This window comes from Cetorhinus maximus, chromosome 26 (assembly GCF_964194155.1).
Source record: "Cetorhinus maximus chromosome 26, sCetMax3.hap1.1, whole genome shotgun sequence".
Classification (NCBI taxonomy): Eukaryota; Metazoa; Chordata; class Chondrichthyes; order Lamniformes; family Cetorhinidae; genus Cetorhinus; species Cetorhinus maximus.
In genome coordinates, this window is record NC_135904.1 from 16,460,730 (window position 1) to 16,472,459 (window position 11,730).

An 11,730-nucleotide genomic window follows, 5' to 3' on the forward strand; every position below is an offset into this window, starting at 1 on the left:
ATTACTCTCTGCTTCCTTTTTTTCAGCCAATTTTGTATCCATGTTGCTACTGTCCCTTTTATTCCATGAGCAATAATCTCTCTCTTTGTGAGAAAAGTTAAGTGGGGTTGAAATAAATCAAACAAGGCAAGCTTCTTGCTCTTTGTTTCTGAAGGTTCTTATGGAACCTCTCCAACTGGGGTTCTCAACCGGGGGTCCATAGATGTCACAGGGTCTGCCAAATAAGCATTTTTCAAAAATAAAATCCTTTTAAAACTCCCATTCTGCAAGCACAAAAGAATGAGACTGTTCACTACCGATGTCAGTGGCACCCTGTTTATGCCTATGAGACTGCAAAATAGGCCATTTTTTAAAGACCTTCAAAGAGAATTTAATTTAACGTGCTAACGAGCAGTGGGCCAATGCGGTGCCTCCACCAGCGATTTTGTGAGAGAGAGAGAGAGAGAGAGAGAGAGAGAGAGAGAGGAGACCCCTCTCCTCTCCCAAATCCGTTACCAACAGTTCTCAGTAGGTTCTTCTCCCCACCATGTTTAAACTGGCTAAGCCGAGCAACAGCTCGGTGGGGTTTGACGTCCAATTTGTGGGGTTATGGGCTAAGAATTAATCAGTGTTGACAAACATCTGGTCAGCTTCACTTTTCACTCTTTGTGGCTGACCGCTTTGTCCATGTTTACAGCCAAGCACAGCACAGCACAGCACAGGCAACTAATCAAACTGTTTGTTGCCACAGCCACCTGGATCTTATCTCAGGCTATCATTCGTGCAAGGTGCGGACAGCCATGAAAGCTGACCTTTTTTGCATTGGGAAGTCAGCTGGAGATCAGGTGTATCCCATATATGGTGAGCCATCTGATTTTCAGTCGTGTGATCTTGCTGTGCATGAATTTGCTGCTGGACTTTTAATCACATGGCAGCAGCCAATCTCAAAAAATAGTGTTGTCTTACAATGGATCTGTGGAGTATTCTTGACAGGGGAGGGGTGCGTCAGGGGCAAAATGGAGGACCCCTTGGATCATGCACACTGGTTTAATTGTAACCAGATGCTGCACCGACAAACTACAGACATTATTCAGGCTGAATTCATTTTTCACCATGACATACACACTGATTTTTTCTAGCAAGCAATACCTGGACAATGACCAGGAACGTTAATGTGCAACACTCTTCTTTTCTCTGCAACTTTGGAACCCCAAATCCAGATTGAAGCACAGTCAAAGTTGTCCAGGAGAAGATCAAACTGGAGTTGTTCCTAATCTACATGGCTCAGTGCTTCATGACCTACTGCATCGATCCCTGAACCATTAAGGAAAAAAGGGCTAAATTAAACAGTCGTCTAACTCTTAGGTCCTGAATGTCATATTTCTGAACTAGAAATTATTATATTTCTAGATTCTTTAAGGGATACTGAAATAACTATTTCTGTAAGTGGATCAGTAATAAGAGCTCACATATTTCTTTTGCTGAATCACAACATTTGTAATACTATGGAACAATTAGTCTAATGTCATTCAACATGTTCAAGCAATCACCGAAGGTTCTACTTTCACAATTGCTTCAGCTGTGTGATGTTTGAGCATATAATCAGCTCTGTAAAACAAACTATCGTGCAAAGACAAGTCTTGCATTTCCTGGGCAGACACATGCACGTACTCAATTGCATGTTTTGAATGGATCTTCCCAGCAGCCAGTTTTAAGTGAGCTCTGGAAATGTTACATTCAGCTTGTAATCAACCATGAAAAATCTGTTTCAGGAGCCAGGCACCAGTTGAGGTCTCAAGCATTGTAAAAGGCAAAAATTATGGTCCCTTCATATTCCCGACCAGAGGTCTAAATATCTAGCCTTTTTTTTCAAAATTAAGTCCATGTGAAATGCTGAGACCCACAGGCATTACAAAAGTTGTAGATGATAGGACAGAAGACAATGCTAATCATGAAGTAGAATTTAGATTTTTTAAAAATTATTTTCACAATATGGGCACACTGATTAGGCATTTATTGCCCACCCTAGCTGCGCAAAGTTTGGCTGGCTCTCTTTGTATTGCAGCAGTCCCTGCAGTGATGGTGTTCCCATAATGGTATTATATAGGGAATTCCAGGGGAGTGATCTGGTGACAATGGATGAAAGGTGAGACACGTCCAAGTCAGGATGATAAGTGACTTGGAGGGGAACTTCTAGGTGATCCTACTATCTCCTGCTTTGACTCGACACTGCATCTTTGTCTGATTATTCTTTTGTGTGAGAAACCTTCGAATTATCATCAGGTTTAAACTATACAGGAGCACTGGAGCACATCCATTTGTGAAATAGAAAGGAAACAGAACGTTATAACCACAACGGAAGCCATTTCAAAGGTGAAATCATCATGAAACAAAGCTGGCAATACCTCTTCAATGATACCTAATGTCAGATATGTGAGCTTTTTGTACTTTTTATACTTTTATTATAAATTTTTATATACATTTATATGCATTTTGAAAAAGCTCTTGACGAAGAATTAATTTTAGATGTGTGCTTCAGTGGAAAAATACTGCTTGCATGGCTTAAGTTATCAAAAACCACATTGTCACAAGGATGGATAACCGAAATAGGAAAAAAGGAAATAAAAGAACAGGTCTCCGAACTATATCATAAGTTGTGGAGAAAATGTAACAGAAAAGCTGGATATGTTTTGCAGAAAATAGAGAAACTAATGAACTTTGGAGCTAATGGGTGAAGGGGTCAGCCAGTCTGGCAGATGTCTATCCAGAAAGAAGCTAACAATAGACTGCTAAAAAACATGTTGTTTGGCACGTACCCGAGGTCAAGTGACCACAAGTAATGAATTAATCGATGGTGAAATAGCGGACCAATCAAAGCAGTGTTGGGTATAGATTAACTAATCAGGTTAGGTATAGATTAACTAACAACAAGTACACCAGAATACAGGAAGAGCCACTGACTGGTTACAGCGGATAAATGAAACAGACCTAGAGGTTCATGGCACAGATTTGAAGAAGTCATAGGGAAAGATAAGAAAATAGCAGTCATGAGCCGCCTGTACACTAGTGTCAGTGGGAAGCAAGAACCATCTCAACTTGGACACTGATTGCCTTGATTTGTTAAGTATAACATTTGTTGTTTAATAAATTGTTCTGATAGCACTGCATCAAGTGTCTCCTTATCCAAAATTTATTGTCTGATCACTGAACTACTTAAACCAAGTTAAATGGCAACATTGATGAAAAACAGAGATTGTCAATTCAATTTTAGAGCAAGCTATCTGTTGATTATTCTCAATGGTTTATGGGGGAGCTTCATGTTGTTTCTGGGTATGCTATTTATCTGAGTCAGGCTTCATTGGTGAGGAGGCTACACAGAATTGGCTACAGAGTCAGATTGTACAAGCCTGAAAGCAAAATCTCTAGGCTGCCTCATTCCTAAGAACAGTAAAGAGTCAGTGACGTGACTCCTATTTGAGGGAGATGACTGACTACATCGATAAATTTGAGAACTTCTTCCAATAGATTCTAAAGTTTATAAGATCAACAATTTTGAACTAACTCTAACAATTTGTGTCAAGTCAGTTTCAATAAAAATCATCTTCCTTATTTCTAAAAACACATCAATTACACATTAAACGGAGTATCAAGTCCTTTACTCTTTAAATTCCCAATTTAACAATACAAAGCACTTTATAATTTAAAGTTAAAAAAACATTGCAACTTAAAGAAGAATTGCTAAGTATGTACTTGGATAAGCATGAAAATGCAATGATTCAAAAAAGCACCAATAGATTCTAGCTGCAAAAAGCATAACTTAGTATGTCAGTTTACAAAATACTTGTAACCATTTTGCAGTTGTTAGTGAGACTACATCTCCAATTGGAAGTTAATCAGAATATTTACCAAATAAATTCTGCAAAGCTATCCAGTCAATGGTGTTATATTAGTACAATGTCAGCACCACAGCAGTGAAAACCACCAGGCTGTAGATGTTAAATTTGCAAGTAATGCGAGATACTATGACATCATTGCACTGCCATCTGTGCTGTTCTTTTAGACAGCAAGATTCTGTTCATTTTCAGCAAGAGAATATGTAGCAGCATTCACTGTGAATATCAGGTACTTTAGATATTTGTTTAAACAAAATTAACAACAATATCATGTTTCGACTACATACCTTGTGCCCAAATCAGTTTTAACTTTGTATTAAAGCAAGCTGTATGAAGTAATTTATAAGTGAAAGCACTCAGCTCAATGCAGCTCATGTAAGGCAGAGTCAAAAAACAAACTTTCCCAACCTGGCACATCAGTTCTTTGCCGATGTTAAACTTTAACCAGGTCTTCTAACTTCTGTGAATAGTTTACTTGCCAAGAAGGTAAAACACAGCCAGCAGTATAACTTAGCAACTGTCATCTAAGCTGGCACCAAGCTGAAACTGGTAGCTGCAGAATCACAGCGCCATTTTAAAACAGCTATAGGGGAGCGAGTAAAGAGAGAGGAATGAGGGAATACTGCTAAAGTTTGTAAGATTAATCAATTGCAACTGCAGTTTGCCTGTGCAATATTGAAGTATTTTCTGATTAGTGAAAACAGCAAGATTCTTTTTCAAACAAATCAAAATGCCAGCTCATAATGTTTTCATAACCTGAGCATTAAAAGGGAGCTGGATGAGTTCCTAAGATTGGTCAACATAACTGTATATAGAATATAGGTGGGTCACTGGAATAAGCTACTTTGCCATTGCAGTCTTCTGGAACTTGGTCATGGAGCCAATGGTCCATTGTGCAGATGCCAGCTCTTTGAAAGACCAATTAATCCCATTCTTCTACTCTTCCCCCATGGCTCTCCAAATCTTTCCTTTTTAAGTACATGTCCTCTTTCCTTTTCAAGTACATATCTAAATTCCCTTTGAAAGCTGTTGTTGAATCTGCTTCCACCACCCTTTCAGGCAATGCATTCCACATCATCACAACTCACTGCATAAAAATAAACTCATCTTCCATTTGGTTCTGTTTGATTCCTTCACAGGTCATAGAGGAATTTCTCAGTTGGTCTAGGGTTTCTGTCCAAGTTTTTTTTTGCCTCTCACAGGAGATTGTTGGTGGGTGATGTACAGGAGCTGCACTATGGCAGTATAGGAGAGGTGCACTGGACCAGCTAATTGTTCCTGTCCTTTTTCATAAGTTTGAAATAGTTATTTCTATTGTATTGCATTGTATTTAAAGTACAGACACAGGTCATTCAGGCCAACAGTTCCATGCCGGTATTTATACTTTGCATTAGCTTCTGTCTTCAAGCCCATCAACACATCCTTTTATTCCTCCTTCCCTACTGCTTATCTAGCTTCCCCTTAACCTCTGCTTATGTTAGTGAATTCTATATTCTAACCGCTACTGGATAAGAATTTTGCTCCTGAATTCCCTGCTGGATTTATTAGTGACATTTATGGTCCCTTTTCTTCTATTTATAGCCCCTGTGCTGCAATACAGCTATGTAAAAAAAAAAACAAGAACAAGTAGTTCTTCCCAATTATTTGAAAAGAGAATTTTATATGGCCAGAAAACCTTGCGACACATCACATAAGCAGCAAACTCCTGAAGAACTGTTTGATTCTTCACTGATGCTGCCTGACCTGCTGAGCGTTTCCAGCATTTTCTGTTTTTATTACGAGTCACGAAATCCTGACTATGCTGATTTAACTGTAAAATCACAATAGCTACAAAACTCGAGATGATTGGCTCACCCTTCAACAGCATGACACACACACTAGTGTTTCACGCAGACAATGGAGCATGTGTAGCCATTAACTCAAAGGCTCGTCTTCTATTGGGTGGTCAGTTAACTTACTGATTACATTCATCAACTCCGCAAATTGTATGAATTTGGCATTATGGACAGGTTTAAGTAATTTTAATTTTGTAGAACACAGGGACTGAGAAAGATCAGCAATCTCATTCCTTAAAAGATCTACATTTTACTGACAGTTAAGTGTGAAACAGCTCCCAGCAGATTCTAGTGATAAGTCTGATTCGCTGTGTGAGTCCTAGTGTCACACCAGTTGCAGAGTGCCTTTTATTGGGTAACTAACTCACAACATTTGCTAATTTATTACTAAATCGTAGGAAGGAAAACATGCCCCACCAAAAATATGATTTTGTCCGCATTGTACATAATTATAAATCCCACAATGTGAACATTCCCTGATGCAACATTATTAACTGTGCCTTTTTAAATTAGGAATTCATATAAACATTGCAAATGCCCTCCATGACAAGTGGTTTGCTGACAGATCTTAACGATATTGTTATATAGTCCACTCCTGATGATTCAAAGTCATCTCTTGTACTAAAAAAAACTGAATTACCCAATAAGATTGGAATTTGGTGCTTAACAGCTATGAATTAAGAGAAATGGTCCAAAGTTACTTAATGATTATACTGACGAGGTACTTTCAGGCAATTCATGCATTTAAACCTGCTACGATGACATTACCTCAAGGAGACTGCATGCAGTCATGCAGCAAATGCACAGAGCTCATTGGTCAATGTCAACTAAGAAAAGGCAAAACCCCAAACATCAACAAACCTCATTCCCTTAAACTAAATATTGCATATATACAAAATATCAATAAGTAGTAATTACATCTGTGCCTCTAGATGACACTTATAATACTTACCTAAACCCAGAGATCAGCTGCCCCCACCCATTATCCATAACACTATGGCTCCTGATAATCAGTTGCAGCCTATCTCTAAATAAGTCTGCAACAAAGGCTATTTATTGATAAATAACTCTTGGTGTGAAATGCTGCCATGAATCAAGTACAGGAAGCCCACGCACAAAGCTAACATAAACAACAATCCAAACACAAAATAAAACTCTTAAAGTTTAAACCTTTCAAATTATTTATGAAAAAGGTTGATTTAAGGTAGTAATTTAGTATGATAGTTTTCAGCCACTTGAACTCATGTCAGGGCTTATAGGCGTAGGGTTAATCATTAGCAACACAAAACAGGCATTAAAATGATCCATGTTTAGTTACTAAATGCAGTTAACAAAAGTAATGGTTTATTTTGTAACTTCATGGAAATTTTGATAACTACACAATAAAGAACTCTCTGAATTGGTGGAGGAATATGGCTGAGGGAGGAGTTTTACCATTAGCTCACACAATAAAATAGAAATCAATTAAGAGCTGGAAAGCATAGCTCAAAGAGAACCACATGCGATGAGTAGAAGAAATTTCAATATTACTTTTAAGTTTCCCAGAATTGCCTTTATCATCTAAAATATTAATGGCAACTTGGACTGCTAACACTATTGCACTATTTTACCAACTGGGCAATACAGAAACTCTTCCACTTAACATTGATTTACAAGGATAACAGAACAGATATACTTCTCTGGAAAGACCAACATTGTTCTAAGAAAAAGGCTGAGGGGCGACCTGATAGAAATACTTTAAATTTATGAAAGGGTTTATAGGATGCCAGAGAGAAAATGTTTTCATTTTTTCCACACAGTGGGCAGAATTTTACAGCCCCGTTTCAGCGGGGACGGGGGTGTAAAATGCGGCGAGCCATTATAAACCCCATTGACTTCAGTGGGAACGTAAAATCCCACTGCCTAAAATTCTGCCCAGTCAGTGGTTAGGATCGGGAATGCATGGTCCGAAAGTGTCTGAGGCAGATGCAAATACAGCTTTGAAAAGAGAACTGGATAACTCTGAGGGGAAAAATTTGTAAGGCTAAGATGACAAGGTAGCTAAGTAGCTCTTACTGAGAGCCAGCACAGATATGACAGGCCAAATGGCCTCCTTCTGTGCTGTAACAAAAACAGAATTACCTGGAAAAACTCAGCAGGTCTGGCAGCATCGGTGGAGAAGAAAAGAGTCGACGTTTCGAGTCCTCACGACCCTTCAACAGAACTCAATTCTGTTGAAGGGTCGTGAGGACTCGAAACGTCGACACTTTTCTTCTCCACCGATGCTGCCAGACCTGCTGAGTTTTTCCAGGTAATTCTGTTTTTGCTTTGGATTTCCAGCATCCGCAGTAGTTTTTTGTTTTTATCCTTCTGTGCTGTAACCATTCTATGATTGTGGGGAACTCCAAAAAGGTTATAGATATAAAATTACTGACTGATAAACCCAACAGAGAATTCAGGACAAACCTCTTTACCCAGAGTGGTGAGAATGTGGAGCTCATTACCACAAGGAGCAGTTAAGGCAAATAACAATAGATGCATTTAAGGGAAAGCTAGATGAGAGAGAAAGGAAGGGGAGGGAGGAGTGCACTGATCGACTGAGACAAAGTGGGGGGGTGGTGTAAGGATGCTCATGTGGAGCATAAACGCTGGTATGTGTGTATACCTCAGGAAAGAACTGGGTTGGGCTTAGCTGGACCGATGGACAGTTACAGTTACCCAAACACTCTACCTAAGCTAATACATATTGCATGGCCACTTACACGATATCAGAAGGCAAACAGCACCTACGTAACCATGCCCCAGCAACAGCAGTCACTGGTAGGACAGAAAGGCATTAGAGGCGTTTGGGCGAGCATGATATGTACTTTAATGTGTTTATTCTGTCCTATCCAAGGTTTGACATGTAGGGAGGAATATTTCCTCAGTTTGTTTTGGTCACAAAGTTATAAATGCATGCATGAAGAATACATATACATTTATTATTAATCAATCTGTAGCAAGTGAGCCGATTCTAGGAGTCGAGACTTCTGTTGTGCCTTACTAGTCGTTTGCTAAGGCAATAGGAATTCAACATACGAGTAGTTTACCGAACTGTTAACATTTCGATAATGAACAGTCTGTACGACTTGTTCTTTGACCACTCAGAACTCACATCAGCTAGTGACAGATAATTATGATATGGTTGTGAATAGCAGTACCAAGGCCAAATTCCAAATTAATTTTGGAATCCTATGAATGCTGGACAAGCACTAAACCAGAATTCATTCAAGTGACTTAGTCTCATTTTTCACTCAAATAGGTTATTCATCACACAAAGCAGTGACTTTGTGTACCTCACTCCCACACCACACCCCCCCCACCCCCCCAACACCCCTCCCGACTACCCTCAAAAAACACACTCTGGAATGGGCAACCAAAAAAAAACTTTTTCTTTTTCATGTTACAAAAGCAAAATCTGACTTGACTCCCTCACAATTTACAGTTCTTTCTGCAAAGAACCACGTTGTTTTAGCTAATGGACTCGGCCCTGGGTTCAACTCCACATCCTTCGTCCAACAATTAATGTGGAACCCATGGGCTTTTATTGTCAATAACCAATGTCAGGAGAAACAACAGTAGTTCATTTTATCTCTCACAAGATGCCATTTTTGTTCTGTTTAGCTACCATTGGTGCTGATGTTAAGAAACCAGCAGCATCAGTGAAGAACAACACAGAAAAGCATGTTAATTCTCAATGCAGCTGGCCCCAGACTGTCATCTCAGCCTGGATCTACCACAACTATCTAATAATCCAAAATTACCCAATTTCAAAACTACCCTCTGTTCGTTTATCTCAGCTTGGGGAGGGGATGTTTCAACTGACCTCAGTAAGGGGTTGGAAGATGAGAAGTTAGCCAGGACCTCCCTCAGAATGCGTGATGCCTGATCCCTGATCCCCAACCCGACCCAGAGCTTCGAAGGTGACCCAGAGCCCCTAAGGCAACCCCAACCCTCTGTGCCACCAGGGTTGTTTCCTCATTCCCCCACCCAAAAGCACTGGTACACCTCCTCATACCCCATTCCACCTGTGTAGCCTACCCACTTTGACCCATGTGCATCTCTTTCTTTCACTCACCACCCACCCCCCCATACATCTAGCTGAGGGTGGGAGTGGGAGTTAGGGGTGGAGGTGGTACAGTTGCCATAGTGGGCGTAGGGACTGGAGTTGGCTCTGGGGGTGGGGTATGGAATGGAGTTGCCCCTTGACGGTCAGGATGGGTATTTGGGAGGGGGGGGGGGGTGTTGGTGTCAGGGAGGAGATCAGGGATAGGATGAAGGTAGGGTGAGGGCCATCAAAGGTGGGGGAGGATGGGGGGATCATCAAAGGTGGGGGAAGAGGGGGGTCATCAAAGGTGGGGGAAGAGGGGGGTCATCAAAGGTGGGGGAGGAGGGGGGGTCATCAAAGGTGGGGGAGGAGGGGGGGGATCATCAAAGCTGGGGGAGGAGGGGGGGGATCATCAAAGGTGGGGGAGGAGGGGGGGGATCATCAAAGGTGGGGGAGGAGGGGGGATCATCAAAGGTGGGGGAGGAGGGGGGATCATCAAAGGTGGGGGAGGAGGGGGGGGATCATCAAAGGTGGGGGAGGAGGGGGGGGATCATCAAAGGTGGGGGAGGAGGGGGGATCATCAAAGGTGGGGGAGGAGGGGGGATCATCAAAGGTGGGGGAGGAGGGGGGGGATCATCAAAGGTGGGGGAGGAGGGGGGGGATCATCAAAGGTGGGGGAGGAGGGGGGGGATCATCAAAGGTGGGGGAGGAGGGGGGGGATCATCAAAGGTGGGGGAGGAGGGGGGGGATCATCAAAGGTGGGGGAGGAGGAGGGGGATCATCAAAGAGGGGGGGGATCATCAAAGGGGGGGGGATTGAGGATTGAACGCAGGGCAGGCAGGAAAGGGAAGGGAAGGGAAGGCAGGAGGAGCGGCTGCTGCAATGTGAGGTGGGGATTGGATTGGAAAAGTCCTTGTGGGTGAGGGGAATGAAGATCAGAGTGAGGGTGGGGCATTTGGATGCTCCAGGGCGGGGAGAAGGTTGTCCCCGGGACAGGAGGATGAGGATGCTCCGGGGGGGGGCGGTTCGAGTTGCCCCTCAGCCCGGGGCGGGGTCTCAGTCTTTCCCGCTCCGCTAACCCGGCTCCGGCTCCGGGACTTACCGTGACTCCGTAGCGCAGGGCGAGGCCTCGAAGGGTGTCGTTCGGGCTGACCGGGTGCTGGATGTATTTCTCGGCCAGCGGGGCCGACACACTGGCCGTGCTGCCGTACGAGCGCGTCTTGGTCCGGGCCAGGCTCTGGGACAGCTCGGCCTCCGACTCGTCCGCTCCGCCGGCACCGGGCGGCTGGGCCTCGGCCATCCTTCGGCAGCAATCCCCCCCTCCCCTTCCCCCCGCGCGGGGGGCAGGAGGGGGTAAAACCCGAGGGGGGGTGGGGTGGGGGGCGGGGGGCCTGGAGACCGCGCCTCAGGTGCGGCGGCTCCTCCTCCTCCTCCTGCGGCGGCGGCCGAGTGACCAAATCCCCCTCCGCCCCCCCCCCGTCAGCAGCGGAACCGCCGCCAAATCCCCGCCGCCGCCGCCGAGCGGCTTTTCCCTGAGGCGCCGGAGGGACAACAGCAGCTGTGGCTCAGTCGGTAACGGAGTCGCCTCTGAGCCCGGAGGGGTCCGGGTTCGAATCCCAGCCCCTGAGCCTGAGCACCTCCCGCCCCCCGCGCGCGGACAGCACTGCAGAGGGAGTGCGACACTGTCGGAAGTGATGCCTCCTCTGAATGTCGAGACCCTGTGGCTCTGTCTCTCTCTCCCTGTGGGAGATCAGGGGATTTTCTGCTACTTTAGCCAATACTTTGTCCCTCAAACAACTTCCCGTTTCTTTTTTTTAAATAAAAAATGAGCTGATCGTTATGACATTGCTGCGCGCGAGACTTGACACTTGCATTTGATTGGTTTAAAGCCCGATGGGATGGTGCTGTATAACTGTAAAGTTCTTTTGCGCTGGCTGAGGGGCGGATAAACGCCAGA

The 11,730-nt window shown here is 43.6% G+C and overlaps 1 protein-coding gene across 2 annotated transcripts in view; it reads right to left on the reverse strand.

Annotated features, from left to right (window-relative positions):
• The window catches only part of lysmd2 (LysM, putative peptidoglycan-binding, domain containing 2), a 60,605-nt gene extending 49,501 nt beyond the window's left edge, over positions 1-11,104 (reverse strand). For both annotated transcript variants that reach the window (XR_013573477.1, XM_078530231.1), the window contains exon 1: positions 10,876-11,104. Coding sequence is in view for 1 of the 2 variants with exons in the window: in XM_078530231.1 (XP_078386357.1) it covers positions 10,876-11,073 (198 nt within the window). In the remaining variant the exon portion in view is untranslated. The remainder of the gene's footprint in view (positions 1-10,875) is intronic.
• Between the last annotated feature and the right edge of the window lie 626 nt (positions 11,105-11,730).